The sequence below is a fragment of the Hemicordylus capensis genome, chromosome 2, assembly GCF_027244095.1.
Source record: "Hemicordylus capensis ecotype Gifberg chromosome 2, rHemCap1.1.pri, whole genome shotgun sequence".
NCBI classification, from domain to species: domain Eukaryota; kingdom Metazoa; phylum Chordata; class Lepidosauria; order Squamata; family Cordylidae; genus Hemicordylus; species Hemicordylus capensis.
The window spans coordinates 389,342,338-389,358,490 of NC_069658.1; the positions used below are offsets into that span (position 1 = coordinate 389,342,338).

General features: G+C 44.4%; 1 protein-coding gene and 1 long non-coding RNA gene across 9 annotated transcripts in view; one reads left to right on the plus strand and one right to left on the minus strand.

Moving 5' to 3' along the window:
- The window catches only part of TNRC6C (trinucleotide repeat containing adaptor 6C), an 814,117-nt gene that overhangs the window by 299,038 nt on the left and 498,926 nt on the right, over window positions 1-16,153 (plus strand). For 5 of the 8 annotated variants that reach the window (XM_053303815.1, XM_053303813.1, XM_053303818.1 and 2 more), the window contains exon 1: window positions 7,746-7,806. Coding sequence is in view for 1 of the 8 variants with exons in the window: in XM_053303814.1 (XP_053159789.1) it covers window positions 7,745-7,806 (62 nt within the window). In the remaining 7 variants the exon portion in view is untranslated. Of the gene's footprint in view, window positions 1-7,744; window positions 7,807-16,153 lie in introns of those variants that run through there. The other 3 variants (XM_053303814.1, XM_053303817.1, XM_053303816.1) reach the window with 2 other exon arrangements.
- On the minus strand, window positions 9,904-11,612 carry LOC128348163 (uncharacterized). Its single transcript, XR_008317975.1, has 2 exons — window positions 11,292-11,612; window positions 9,904-10,262 (listed from the first exon to the last, which is right to left on the minus strand). It is a non-coding gene; the product is annotated as an uncharacterized LOC128348163 (long non-coding RNA).

Genomic DNA, 16,153 nt, shown 5'->3' on the forward strand with positions numbered 1-16,153 from the left:
ATGCAAATTAAAAGGTGAAACTGATATATGAGACAGACGCATTACATGCAAAGTGAGATAAGTCAAGCCTTAATTTGTTATAATTGTGATGATCATGGCGTACAGCTCATGAAAACCCCAAATCCACAATCTCAGAAAATTAGAATATTACATGGAACCAAGAAGACAAGGATTGAAGAATAGAACAATATCGGACCTCTGAAAAGTATACAGTGTACTGTGCTTGATTGGCCAGCAAACTCGCCTGACCTGACCCCATAGAGAATCTATGGGGCATTGCCAAGAGAAGGATGAGAGATATGAGACCAAACAATGCAGAATTGCTGAAGGCCGCCAATGAAGCATCCTGGTCTTCCATAATACCTTATCAGTGCCACAGGCTGATAGCATCCATGCCACGCCGCATTGAGGCAGTAATTGCTGCAAAAGGGGCCCAAACCAAGTACTGAATACATATGCATGCTTATACTTTTCAGAGGTCCGATATTGTTCTATTCTTCAATCCTTGTCTTCTTGGTTCCATGTAATATTCTAATTTTCTGAGATTGTAGATTTGGGGTTTTCATGAGCTGTACGCCATGATCATCACAATTATAACAAATTAAGGCTTGACTTATCTCGCTTTGCATGTAATGCATCTGTCTCATATATCAGTTTCACCTTTTAATTTGCATTACTGAAATTGATGGACTTTTGCACGATATTCTAATTTTCCAAGTTTCACCTGTACAGAGAGAGGTCAATAAATAAGGTAAATTTAAGTTTAGCATCAAATCTGTTTGTCCGCCTTAGTTATTGACTCTGCCTTGCATGTTTTGGGACTACTATGGTTGTATACTGGTATACTTCCATGAAGTCAAAAGTAATGTGACAAGTGTTTCCTACTGTGTCCTTCCTTGCAGCACTGAAGTCAATAATTGGGTTGAAAAGGCGTGATGCCTTCCCAACAGAGTTATTCTGCAATAGGACAATGCTCACTCCCATATTGTCAAAGCAGTACTGGAGTGTATCCAGGAATTGAAATCTCAGATGACAACAACAATAACGACGACTACTACAAGTATTTCTATACTGCTTCTCAATAAAAGTTCTCAAAGTGGTTTACACAGAAAAAGTATAAGGTAATTCTCATGACCATTGCAGCCCGATGGGAGGGCACAGGGCAAGACAAGATCGATTTTACCTTCCTCCCCAGGCGACCAGGAGCCTTGTGTGGGACATGCGGGTCACATGCTGACACAATCCAGATTGCTCTGGGCAGCATAGATCTCTGGAGGCCAGGAAAAGCCAGCCTGGCCTCCAGATATCCCTACATGCACAACACAAGGAGAGTGGTATGTTGGGGGGTTTCCCCTCAAGCTAGGCACTCTAGGCACCTGGCTCTGTGTCTGCTTGGGCTGTGTGCAGCCCGGGCAGACACACAACTGGGAACCTGGGTAAAAGAGCATGCTCGGGCCCTTTTACCCAGGTAAAAGTTTGGTGGGAAATTCCCAGGCTACCAGGCAAGGTAGCACCACAATTGGCCATGATCCCGGCAATTCACACAAGCAGCCCTACCCAGGTAGAGCTGCCCAAGCCTGGGTAGGGCTGCTCATGTGAACAGCCTCAAGAATAACTAAAGATGGCTCCCTGTCCCCAAAAGGCTCACAGTACGAAAGAAACATAAGTTAGACACCAACAACAGCCACTGGAGGGATGCTATGCTGGGGATGGATAGGGCCAGTTGCTCCCCCCCTGCTAAATATAAGAGAATCACCACTTTAAAAGATGCCTCTTTGCTCCATTAGCAAGGCTCTCTATTAGCTTTGCTCAGTTAGCAGATCATTCATTTATTCATTCATTCGATTTCTATACCGCCCTTCCAAAAATGGCTCAGAGTGGTTTACACAGAGAAATAACAAACTAATAAGATGGCTCCCTGTTCCCAAAGGGCTCACAGTCTAAAAAGAAACATAAGATAGACACCAGCAACAGTCACTGGAAGTACTGTGCTGGGGGTGGATAGGGCCAGTTACTCTCCCCCTGCTAAATAAAGAGAATCACCACGGTAAAAGGTGCCTCTTTGCCAAGTTAGCAGGGGTCCTACCACATCCGCCATACAGTCCTGATCTTGGGCCTTCTGATGTCCACATGTATGGGTGACTTAAAGATGCACAAAGGGGGTGCAAGTTCAGGGAAGATACAGACATTCAAAATGTGGTACATAATTGGATACACTCTTTACCAAAAATTGTTTTCTCTGATGGAATCAAAAAGCTGGTCAGTCACTGGAAGAATTGTGTCAAGATAGAAGGTGGAACTACTATACAGTGGTCCCTCTACTTACGAAATTAATCCGTTCCGAATGCACATTTGTAAGTCGAAAAATTCGTAAGTCGAAAAGCGGTTTCCCATAGGAATGCATTGGGAACGGATTAATGCGTTCCGGAGCCTAGAAAAAAGACCCAGACCCCCAGTAAGGCTTGCAAACTGCACAGGAACATTTCTTTTCAAGAATAAACAGGCAGTAAACAGGCAGGCAAGTCAAGGAAACCGCATGTAAAATTCGTAAGTCGAGGAAACCCCATCTAAAAATTTGTAAGTCGAAAAAACCGCATCTAAAACCGGATCTAAAACTGCCGTTTGTAACTCGAAAAATACTTATGTCGAGTAGTTTGTAAGTCGAGGGACCACTGTATACTGAAAAATAGTATACGTTCACATTTCTGGAATGAACACAGTTTTGATGCTATACGTAGATTCATTTTTAAAAAAAAATTATTTCCCCTCACACATTGCTGAAGACTGGATTCTACTGCTTACTTGATACTGTGCACAGCATAGGGCCTTAATGTTGTTCACCCATTCACCCATTGTTCACCTAGGTGCACTAAATAGGAGGATAGAGGATGCACCCACCCATCCACCTACTTGGAGATTTAGTTTCTAGAGATTCTGAGGAGGGAGCTGAATCCTGAAGCACGACAACTCTAGCAATTCACTTATTCACTTGAAAAAAACCTGAACAAGGCATCCCCAAAAGGCAAAAACAGGGAAAATAGTTTATCAAGGACAAGTTCCAGAAAATGGGTACTGTAACTGGTAAATGGGAACAGTTGGGGCCTATAGAATAAATACTATTGGACAGTGTGGGACTTACTTCTGAGTAAGCATGCATAAAGCCACCTAATGGCACAGCGGGAAACGACTTGCCTAGCAAGCCAGAGGTTGCCAGTTTGAATCCCCATTAGTATGGTTCTCAGACTATGGGAAATATCTATATTGGTCAGCGGCGATATAGGAAGATGCTGAAAGGCATCATCTCATACTGCGTAGGAGATGGCAATGGTAAACTCATTTTCTGTTTTACCAAAGAAAAACCACAGGGCTCTGTGGTCACCAGGAGTCGACACCAACTCGACAGCACACTTTAAGCATACATAAGATTCATATTCTAAGTTTTATGGTGTAATAGTAGGCACTGACCATTGTGTGCAAAATACTGGAATTGATTTATTTTTTAGAAAAAAATCTGATCATGGTGTGGTACTCTACTGATTTCATGATTGTTCAGAACTACTCAGAATACCTTGATTTTGCAATGACTTGATAGGAATATCACTCTCTTATCAAGCTCCTCCTAAAATCCCCCCTAGCTTGCTTCCAAATATTAATATTTGAGCGCCAAAGGGATCCCGGTTCAGCCAACTTCTGTTGCAGTCTGACATTACGGGGCATTCTTGCTCCTCATTGATCTTGATCCTCTTGATGGGGCATGGGGAAGAGGTGACAGCCACATCCCAAATCATACAGTATGCAGTATGTCAAATAATGTGACCCCTATGTGGTGTGTATTGGCTACAAGGTGCAGCTACTGAAATACATATAGGGTTTGTGTAGAATCACTTAAGGCGCTAACAGAAAATCCCAGATGTTGTTGACTACAACTCCCAGTATCCTCAGCCAAAGCCCACTGCAGCTAGGGATTCTGAGAGCTGTAGAATCTCAGAAACATCTGGGATTCTGTCTTACAGGGAACACTGCCTCCTTCCTAGGCTTTTGCTGACAGACAACCCAAAATTGGGAGTGTGCACAATTCTCAAAGCTGGGTAGGACACTTGTTCTACCCAGTTTGCCATCATGAGAACAGCCCTATTGTGAATGTAACAGGGGGGTTGGTGCATTGTTTGGGATGGAGCTAGAGGGTACAATTCAGGGTCTAGACATGATATGTATAGTACTGAATGGTTGCCAGTGTTACAGAGACCATTTGGAGTTGGGAGCTCCATTTAATAAATCTGGCCTCTAGCAACTTTCAAATAACTGTTGGTGTCTGGTCCCTAAGATTCTCTTTCTCAAACCAGCCAGTCCCTATTACTTCAGTGAAAACAGAATCAATCTTTATTAGCAGTGGAGTGTTTATGACATTGAGTTATACAGCGTTAAACAGTTCCGGTTTCTCCCTGTTCATTCAATGAAACTGAGAAATAAGCAAAACAGAGCTGTGCATATGTTTGCCAAAAAAAAAGTTTGGCGTGATTTCAAAGTGGCAGCGACAAAGTGCTAGATATGTTAGTGTTTCTTATTTTGACTGAGCCTACATCTGCTAGTATTATGTGTGATGAGCGAGATCCCAAGGTAAAAAATAGGGTGGAAGAAAAGACAGGGAATGTGCACACATTTTGCTTAGCCTCTAACTAATGCAATTTGCTCTAATAAGGTGTGGGTGGCATCTTTTATTTCAGAGCATTAGAACCCTATTTAGAAGCATGATCAATGCCTCCAAGTCTATGAACTGGTCTGGGCATAATGGAATGTGGGCAACCATATATAAGAGCATGTGGGGCCACCACAAGACTCGTGGCTCAGTGGCACTTACATAGGGGCTCTGCTTGGGAGAACTAGCGCCTCCGCATGAGGTAGTTCATTCAGCCAGCTGTGATTTGTTAAACTGTGGCCATTTGAAGCAAGGGCCACTGGGATTTCACATAAATAATGGTGGCCACCAGCAGCCCCTCCATATCACAAGCAGCAGCTCCATATGATGCTGCCAGCTCATGAACCACATGGTGCTCACATGGAGGCCACCACTACATCTGAAGCAGGCTTGAGACTGCAGCCTAGGATGGTCAGCTATAAAGGACCAGCCTGCCCCTTTTCATAATGTGAAGGAGCACATTTTTATGGGGACCTCTTGTCATGCATAAGTGACCATCCTGAAAGTGCAGGAGATCTGTCCTCCTGTGTAGCCATTCCACTGCAATTCTAAATACACCTACTAGGAAGTCAGTAGGTGTATACTAATATAATCAATGATACTAATATAATCAATGATACTTGCTTCCAAGAAAATTCCTTTAGTAGGAAGTGAGTGTGTTTTCACAAATATCTTAGAAAACACAGAGATACTTTTGCACTTCCGAATATCAGTGTTGCTATGCCTAAAATGAGAAACTCACACGAGTGCTCATTGAATTTAATCCAAGTGATTAAAGTATGTAAAGTGGTTTCACCAAGACGTGTTTCTCTATTCTGAACAAGCCCACCCTTGCCCATACACATTAGCCCATTAATACAAAAAATGTGTCAGATCATGGCTAGGGTGGTCTGGTTCAGGCATGGGAAGATGAGAAATGGAAGGCCAGAGCCCAGAGGAGAAGTCAAGGCAGGTCAGGTTGGGTGTGCGGTTATAACCAAGCAGAGGGCCAGGAGCAGAAGACATAGTTTAGGGTTGCATGGGATTGGATACAAGGGGAGTCAGTCAAGCAAAGTTGGGTGAGGCAAGCCTGCTTTGCAACTCCATAGAGCTGCTCAGACCGCTGGACTGGCCTAGAAACAAGGATTTGATAGAACCAAGGGGTCAGCTGGGGTGCTCAGCCCAACACTGCAGCCCAGAGGGTGCCCTTGGCCCACAAGGTTTTAATCCTTCCAGCTTGCAGATGGACCAGCACGTGAGTGACTTAGGAGGTCGAGCACTGGATATTGGTTGCTGGGACACCTGGTTGGGGATCTACTCAAGCACTTGGGCTCCTCTCCAGGCTGCATAGCATCTTTCAACAGAAGGGATGGCAGTACTGCAGAATCTCAAAAGACCTTGCAGTGTGAACATTTATTATGTCAGTGTGATGTGATGCAATTGTGGAGATGCGCAAAATGGAGATCTCATCACCTGCAAAAATGTGCTTAGATTTTCATATTGGAATTGCTATGGGGCACCAGCACCCAAGAAGACATGCGGCCCCTGTTCTCACTCTAGCAACCTCCCTGGTGGCTCCCTTTCATTCTTCTTAATGCATTGCTTCAATATGAAGGAAGGATATGCCTTTTGTATTTTAAACCCTATCAAATCCGTGCATTAGAGCAATGTTAATTACATGGTCAAATAATCCACCCTACCTCCTGGGATGTCACCCCTGTCCTATGCATTGTTCCTTTGGGTGGCTTCCAGTAGGTCCATCACCTTTCCTTCTAATACTTTGCACGTGTGGTGTGCAAAAACTGCCAAAGGCTACTGCTTTTAAATAAATGAAATGGACCCCTGTGCATCCTGTCATGTGGAGACATGGCTATAGAAACTGAAGAAACTGGCAGCTGCAGCAGCACGATGCAGACAAAGGGGTGGGGGGCCATGGTCATGAGAGGACAACCTTCAGAATGGGCACCTGTAGGTTTCCCTTTAACAGTAGCTTGATCAGCAATTGGTTCAGAGGCAGCCCAAGGTATTGCATCACCTTGCCCACATCCCTGATGGGGGCAGCCCTCTTTCAAAACAGACCCTAGCAAGCTTTGAAGGTGGCGTGGCAGGCAGGGAGAAGAAATGGTTGCCAGCAGCCTCCTCTTTGCTCCTCATACTTCTTGCGAGCTTGGAACGGCGTAGAAGGAGAGGCAGAGTTTGTAAGGGTCAGATCAGCTACAAAGAGCAGCTCCAATGGCAGTGGCAAGAGGCATCTTGCTGTCCCGCTTGCACCCCATAACCCACCACCTGAGCAACCAGCTCGCCTCATGCAAGGACTGCCCCTGAGTTGATGATCATGTTTCCATGCCATAAAAAGCTTCACCTACTGGTTGTAGGGTTGTCCTCTGTTAAAGAGACAGAAGCAGGCCAGGATGTTCTCCATCCCCGCCCTGACCTGTCAGCAGTCATCCCCATCTAGGGATGAAATGCAGAGTAAGTTAGTGGGAAAGATCTAGCGGAACATTGAAGGAGGAACTATAATGTAACCCAGTTAAGTTGCTTGAACAGTCTAGAACTACAGCTGAACAGCCTTGGAGGGCTAGAGATGGCTCTTAAGCCACAGTCTGACCAGTTGTGGATACACAAGCTAAGTGGTGGCCTGGTTCACACAGTCATTTGAATCTAGGTTTAATGAGGTTGCCAACATTAGTAAGATAGTGTGAACCCATGCCGAGGTGATTTGTATCCTGAGAGGAACCTGAAATTTCTACCTTGGCATGAGTTCAGACAATCACGCTAAAGTTGGTAACCCACCTTAAACCTAGTTTCAAATGATTGTGTGAGCCAGGCCAATGTGGCTTCCTCTTTTTCCTTTCTAAAAAGTTTTTCTTTTTACTCCTTTGAACTCCTTAGAACAGATAAGTGCAATGCTGTCATATTTTAAAAACTATGACTTTATAACCATCATCAGTGATACCATTATCCAAATGTTAAAACATCCCATTATTTACTTTTGGACCAACAGTGGATACGCTGTTACTACTGTACTACTTCAGTATTTTATTTTTATTTTCCCCCTCTGTCTTTCAGCTACAAATAAACCATCAGATAAGTCCTTGCCAGAAAGCAGCTTTTGAAGGAGTCAAGAGCAGGTAGGGATTTCATCGAGCGTGACATCAAAATGACAGGTTCGCTTGTGTGTTTTATGATGACATGGGGCTCAAGAACTTCTTTGTCCTGTCATACTGTATAATTTTCCATCATGATATACTCTGCATTTTGGAAGTGAGATAAAGGGCTGCTGGCCTAATGGGAATTTTAGTGAGGAGTTAACATTTTGAAGATACTCCGTAGAGAATATGAGGACGCAGCAATATTCCAAAAGGCACTAAAGTAGGGGTGCACAACTCAAATGTCCTGGTAGGCTGGGAATGACCATGACTTGGTGCACAGGGGCCAAGGTCAACTTTCAGCACATTAATTACTCTAAAATTAGCAAGGGAGCAGAGGGTTGAAGTCAGGGGGATGAGGGATGGTGTTAATGGGCTTTGGTACAGGGGCAGGACCAGCAAGTTGGGTGAGAAACATCTGCTCTCGAGTGGACAAATGCATTGAACTGCTGCTGCTGCTTGTCACAGGTCAAGCCAAGTGCTCTTCATGGCTTCTACTGTTGCTCCAGGACTTTTGTTCCTGTAGGCCAGCAAAAGTGTCCCTGTGGGCCGGATCTGCCCCCCGGGCCTTACGTTGTGCAGGCCGGCATTAAAGCTAAGCACACAACCAGGAGGTGGGGAAGGCGACTAGGTGGGGGGAAGGCCGCAGCAAACTTACCTTCCCCCAGACCATCCTTAAACAGTGGTGGGAAGCACAGACTGCGCTCCCACATGATCTGCACTACTCCACATAGTGCAGATCTCTAGAGGCCGGGACTATGCATCCCAGCATCCATGTATCCCATAATGCACAAGTGCAGTGCATTGGGGGATATCCCCTTGTGACGGGCACGCTAGGAGCATCATATGACATGGGACTTGGTTGCACCCTTATTCTCAGTTAAGGGCTGGGGTAGAAAGCTGAGTCAGGCGGGCAGTGCCAGAATCTGCACGGATCCGGCACAGCATATGAGCAGCCTAACCCAGGCTGGGCTGCCCTAGCCTGGGTTAGGCTGCTTGTGAGAACAACCTTACTGAGTCATTAACTTTGTGTATACTATTTGGGACAATATCAGGTTGGGGGGTCTAGACTCAGAATAGCAGCACAATCCTTCTGTGGGTTCAAAAGAGGTGTTATTTCAGGTGAGCCTTGCACCCCAAACTCCTCCTTATTTTGACCTTGTGCTATTATAAGGAGCTCCTGGTTATTCGGGCAATTTAAGTATCCTGAATCAAGTGGAAATCCACGTAACTTTACAAAAAGGGTTGTTTTGCTTGGTCAGAAGCAGAAATCAACAAGAAAACAAGGGGGAAAGGAAAAACTAAGTTTGTTAGGGCAAGTCGTTTCTAGGGTTTGGTTTCTGGCTAGCTAGGTGCATGTGCATGTGTGGAAGCCATTTTCATGACTCTGCACATGCGTTGAGGATATTTGTGTCACTACGCAATCCAAATGCGCCTCTGAAATTCAACCGAGGTTCAGTTTGGCCCCCCAAACGGACCTTTGTAGCCAACATTTGTAGTTGGCTTACTTGCTTTAACCATGCTTCAATTTACCATTGCTTTTTGTCCAAACTGACCATGGTGCTGTATTCTTGGCTTGTTGCCAGAGCTCTGGCTCTTCCCACAGAGATGCTAGTGCTGACTCCATAAGCATTCTGCAACAGAAACTCTTCTATATTGCTGCGTGCTGCGTGCAGACACTGACCAGGAGTTTCAGAGGTGGGGGGAAGGGCAGAGTGACTACAGGAGCTGAAAGCAAGCCACAAGAGGTTTTCTGTTTTGAGGTGCTGTGGGCTAGCGTCCTCCTTTCCCCCTAACCTAACTATTACAAGAAAGCTTTGTGCTGACATGAAAGCTGCAGGCTGCCTGTCTTTGTACAGCTGCACTATGGCTAGGCTCTGACCAGCTGAGAGCAGCCAAGGATGGGTGAAAAGGGCCAAACTGGCTTGTGCAACTTTTCTACACCAATACCAGGCTGGCAACCAATGGTAATGGAGGGAGTGATGGGGCACAGCATTGCCAGGGCAGTCTTGGAACTCTGGGATTGCATTTGGGAGGACTGGGTAAAGGGAGGGGCAAACAAACCACTGGAAGGCCAAACAAACCACATTGTTTTTTTATCGTTTGCAGAGCACATATCTGCTTGTTTTTAGAAGCTTGGTTAAATTCAGACTTGGATCCATGTTGCATCTGACAGAGCCCTACATGAAACCACCTCCTTCTGAGGTTTGGTTAGTGCGAACATGTGAGAGGGCTTTCTCTTTTGCAGCATCTAAAATGAGGAACTTCATGCCTTGGGATTACCAACTGGCCCTCTAACATTCTGGTTTTTGCCAGCACCTAAAAATATTTTAGTTTGGGCAAAGTTTTGATTTGTCTGCAGTTTGATTTGTTCTTGAATCTCCCTGTTCTGCTTGGTTTGCTTGATTTTTTCCATTGGATTTTCATCTTGGACAACCCTGTAAGTGGAAAAGCAGAATTAAAATCCCTAAATTAACAGCAGAAGTGAAAGTAAAAAGGAGAATAAATGTAGAATGAACTTATGTTAGAAAAAGCCTTTGCCTTTTTTTTTTTAACCTAGTGCCAAGATTTGGCAGGATATCAGCAGGGCTCTTAAGAGCATTCTTAAGAAAAGGCCCTCTTCATGGTCACTGCCAGCTCTACCTACAAAGGTGGGAACAACCAAGCCCTGTTCACCTGTCAAATCCATCTGTTTACAGCATACATATGATTTATACACACACAGTCATTCACATACTACAGTCCAGGTAGACTTTGTTATTCATGGGGGTTCCGTTCACGCCGATTTTTGCAGATAACGAAACCATGGATAATGGGGCATTGAGTCAATGGCAATTAGGGGGTTAAATTCCTTCAGGGCAAAAAATGGCTTAGAAATGGCAAAAACAGAGAAAATCAGAGAAATAAAGTGCCATACCATGCTCCAGCCATCTCCAGCTGTCCAGTGATTGCCCCCCCACCAATATGTGGGGTTTTCCATGAGAATTATGGTAAAAAGATTTCCCCCAAGGAAGAGCCACAAAATGGCTCTGCTAAGTGAAACTGAGGCCAGAAATTTCCCCAGAAATAATTTCCAGCCGCCTAGGAATCACAAATACAAATGAACCAAGATCAGTCAGTTCAGATGTCACAACCAGTCTTGCTTTATTCTAACCTAAATTGGAATTAGATGTTTGTTGGACAGGGGAGTGGGAAGCATGTATTCTCAAGGCTTGGAGACATTGTGCAGAACCAGGCTTTAACCATAGTTCCATGTGACATCTGAACTGGCCCAATGTAACATGTGAATAGCCCTTCAGGGAAGGGCCTCTAATTATCTCATTCAGATAAACATGTTTTGCTTGATTCTATAGGGTGGATGGGGAAGGATTAAATTGGTTATTTGGTGGGCGAGGGCAAGAAATACTTTAGTTTGCGGGTGCCCCCTCCACCATGTTTTGCTTAATTTATTTTGGTGGCAGCAATACCAGCTTTGGAAGTGTTGCAGCTCTTCCTGGTGGCAGATTCCATCCAACCCCCATTTTTCACTGGAATGCACTGAGAACAAAGAGACATTGTGATGTAGCGTTATTTTGAAGGGGATATTTAAAGAGACAGCAAATTGGTCCCTATGTGGCATCATTCCCGATGCATTCTGGGAAATGGTGCCTGGCTAGAGCTGGCCACCAGGAAGAGCTCCACTGTTTCCAGCATTGCTACTGCCTTCACCTATAGAGGTGTGGCAAAACTAAATTTTAGAAAAGAAAAGAAAAAGGGGCACCCACTGCCACCAACCAGTCGTAAGCCTTTCAGAATTTTCAAATTAACAAACAGTCCCTCCATTTTCATGGCCTCCAAATGGGGAGGAGAAAATAGGGGCCCATTTGGATCATTATTCATTTCAATGCATGGGCAGGCCACATGCAGGAAAAGATGGTCCTTCGAGTACCCAGGACCCAAGGTTTTTAGGGCTGCAGAAGGGAAGTATCAGCACTTTGAATTAAGCTTGGGGAAAGATCAGGTCCTAGTGGACTTGTTCCATCAATGCTGTAGAGTGTTCCCCAAAGTTAGTCCTAGTTCGCCTAGCTGCAGTAATCTGACCTCACTCCAGATCCTGAACAATCTTCAATGGCAGCTCCATGTATAACACATTTCAGCAATCCAGTCTGTAGAAACATAAGAACCTCTAACCAGGCTGAGAGGAGTTACAGTTGGCACACTAGCCTTCAGCTTCTACAAGTGGAACACTGAGCATATTCCCTAACTGTGAACCTGATCTTTTCAGGGAATTAGGCAGGGAATGAAGGATGCTGGCTGAGAGCCAAACAAGACAGAATGGGAGTTCCCTGATTGGGGCTGCAGAACATTAGGATACTGGCCTTTTCCCCTGCACACAGCCCTGATCCAAATCACTCCCTCCCCCAAGACTATTAGCAACAGAGATAAAACTGTATAGGCAAAAAAAACCCCTGCCCTTAACTTTTCTCTCTCTTCAGCTAATAACAGCTTCTGGGTAGTGTTAAGATGAGGAATCAGCACAGAGGCAAAGGGGTTAAATGCCCTCCCCCTGAGCCCTTATCCAAATTAGCCCCCACCAGTGATGGCTTTAAAAAAAGAAAATGGCAGGAGTTGGAACTCTGGTTGGGTCTCGTTTGACTGGCTGAGTAAGGGGTTCTCACATATGGGTGTCAAGTCTGAAGCACTCTTTGTCCTGGTGAACAGGCACTAGTCATGCTGGTAGCTTCTACAATGCAAAGCTGTATGTTCTTTCATTTGGTTTTTGCTCCTTGGCAGACACTTTATTTCCTATGTTGCACTACCTGTGAGATAAATTTTCCATCACCAACTGCAAGGTATTTCCTCGGATTCTTTGTAGCATAACTAAAACTGATACCAATAATCAACTATTTCCCCATGATTTTTCAGGAACCAAAAATAAAATAAAATAAAATCCAAAGCACACTGAAGTGCAAAACAGCCAAATCTTGACAGGACTGATCTCTGCTATTGCCCTGGAAGACCCCATACCCATTTCTCTGTGTCTTGCCAGTGGCAAGATCTCTTGCCTGCTTGTTCTCTTTTTCTCGCTTAATGTTCATCATTCTTTCTTTGTGCAGATAGCAACGAAAATCCCCTACCAAGCCACACTAGTCATAAACAGATTGAAGTGTAAGCAAATTCCTCCAAAAGGACTGACTCTGAGTGGGGAGCTGAACCATTATTTCAAGCCAGGCAGATTCTCAGACAGGAATGTCCCAGTGAACTAGAGCATGCCATCCACAGCTGCACCTTGGAATTATGAAGCCCTGTAATGGCTGAAGATGGATGGGTAGGCTCTACCTTTTGTTGCTGCTATGGCACTCGGTCTGCAGCCAACGGAATGACCTTTGTGTTGTGTGGATTGTTTTCTGGGAGGCAGGGGGGAATTCCTAGAGTGGTTTTCAAAAATAATAATAAGACAGTTGTCTTGGTGTGGATGATAGGTGATAAACACACATGCAAAATAATAGTCCTGTTTCAAAATGTAATTTCTAGGCAGCTTCATAGCTTGGGTACTGTGGCCACTGTGATATCACCGAGGATTGAGGAGCAAGGCAGGGTTGTTGCAAGGGAATAACAGCAGGAGAGAGGGCAAAGGAACAGAGGAAGCTGCCATATACCGAGTCAGACCATTGGTCTATCTAGCTTAGTATTGTCTACACAGACTGGCAGCGGCTTCTCCAAGGTTGCAGGCAGGAATCTCTCTCAGCCCTATCTTGGAGATGCCAGGCAGGGAACTTGGAACCTTCTGCTCTTCTCAGAGTGGCTCCATCCCCTGAGGGGAATATCTTACAGTGCTCATACATCATCTCGTGTACATATGCAACCAGGGCAGACCCTGCTTAGCTAAGGGGACAAGTTATGCTTACTACCACAAGACCAGCTCTCCTCCCTATGCTCTCAGTTCTTGCCTGTGGGCTTCCCAGAGGCATCTGGTGGAATACTGTGTGAAACAGGATGCTGGACTAGATGGGCCTTGAGCCTGATCCAGCAAGGCTGTTCTTATGTTCTTAGACTCTAAGCAGAGAGGTGTGGTGAAGCGTCCACACATACATGAGTTGGTAAAGGAGCTGAAAGGAGGAAGGATATTACCATATCCTTCTTTCAAGTGGAAAAGAGAAGTTTTTCCTATATTCCTGTGATATGCCTAACTATATTATGCATACTATAATCAGTGGCATTAAATGCCAGCATTCTCTTCCTCCTAAAATAAGGCAAGGAGCAAGGGTGTAGCAAGGTTGTAGTGGGCCCAGAGACAAGATTTTAAAATGGCCCCCCCTCACTGAAACTCAGCTCATGAAGTAAATAAATCTTAAATGAGGCTGAATAGTGGTAACAAAAAGCATATATATATATATATATATATATATATATATATATATATATATATATATTTCCCCCCCCAGGTTTTTTAATATATATAAGCTTAGCTCCTCCCTCCCTCTTCACCTCTGAGTGAATGCATGGAGCTGCCTCCTGCTCTGCTATAGACTGCAGCAGAGCTATAGAGTCTAGAGCCTATAGCTCTGCTGTAGTCTATAGCAGAGCAGGAGTCTATTGTTCTAGGAGAGGAAACCGGCTGAATGCAGCAAGCTAGGAGGAGGACTCAGGTGGCAAACTAACCTCCTGCCCTGGTTGTTCCTGAGGCCAACCTTTCTTTTTTCTTTTTTCTTTTTTTGTGCTTACCCAGTCATTCTGGAGTTCAAGAAGGGCTAGGAGCCCACCTTGTCCTCTGGAAGTCTGACAGAACATTAAAAAAAAACCCTGCTGGATCAGCCAAAGGCCCATGTAGTCCAGAATCCTGCTTCATGCAGAAGCCAACCAGGTACATCAGGGAAGCCTGCAAGTGAGGAAGAAGGGGGATACTCGCCAAGCGCCAAGCAAGGCTTTACATTGGTGCATTGAATGGTGGTACTTAAGATAGCCTTAAGTGGCGCAGCGGGGAAATGCTTGACTAACAAGCAGAAGGTTGCCAGTTCGAATCCCTGCTGGTACTATATTGGGCAGCAGCGATATAGGAAGATGCTGAAAGGCATCATCTCATACTGTGTGGGAGGACGCAGTGGTAAACCCTTCCTGTATTCTACCAAAGAAAGCCACAGGGCTCTGTGGGCACCAGGAGCCAAAATTGACTTGACAGAACACTTTACCATTACTTAATATAGCTCCATGTTGTAACTGCTTCCTTCAATCACTATATTCTGCTGTCCATTGCAAAAGTGAAAACCCTTTTCCAGGTTTAGGATAAAGAATAGTCTCCTGCCTAACCATGCAGGAGTAGTTGAGATTCACATTGTGCCAGAAAAATTAAGTGAGCCACTGTGAAATCAAATGGCTATTGCAATATTTGCATATTGGGATACTGCTAGACGATAATAAGAGTGTCAGCTGACTTACCAATGACTGCTTTGCTACCAGTGTTTACTCATGGATAAATTCAGGGCAGGTAAGCAATTAGAAGACATGCCACTGAAATTCTAAAAATAAAACAATAAAACATCACAGAATTCAGGTCAAGGTAGCTATTTTGTCACTTCCAAATCTTGACCTGAAAATTCTGGTAGTGATTGCAAAATAAGTCATGCTTTCAGCAAGTCATCTTATAAGTCATGCTTTTGCGAATGGTTATAATATATTCTAGCAATATCCACATCCTCCCAATATTTCACACTTTTTGTGTGAGATTATCTGTATTCTAGTCATATCTTAACCACATAGCATCAAATCCTCATTCTGTGACTTGTATAAGTTACACAAATTAAACAAAATGCGCATATATTTGACAGCATTGTTTTGCTAATAATGGGTAAGGGAAGGAGCTATGGATGACTTTGAAACTCCCTACCCCACCCCTCCAGAAATCTGGAAAACCTCCCCTCCACATACCCTGCAGGTTTCTGTGAATTTACCAAGCACTCCAAGCACTATCAAGTCTTCAGGGCTATTTTTAAAAGAAGATAGAAAATTGAGACACTTGAGTTTCTGAATTCTGTGTTCAGTACCTACCATTCATTTGCTTTCTCAACACAATTGGAGCAGAGATACCATCCTGCTCTAAACTGAAGTGAACACTTTACTAAACTGAGCAGGGAGATGGATTTTCCATAGAAATCCACTGCTTGGGGGCTGATAGAAAGGAACTGAAATGGAATGGCACCTAAGGGTTTCACACATGTGTAGAGATTACAATAAGTTGCATAAGCCTATGCATATACAGTTTAAATATTGTAGTGCTTTTATCACTGCCTGCTAAGTCCCTGCTATTGTAGGGTAAGGCCAATGTGCCCCTGTTACCATAATCAGTTGCTCT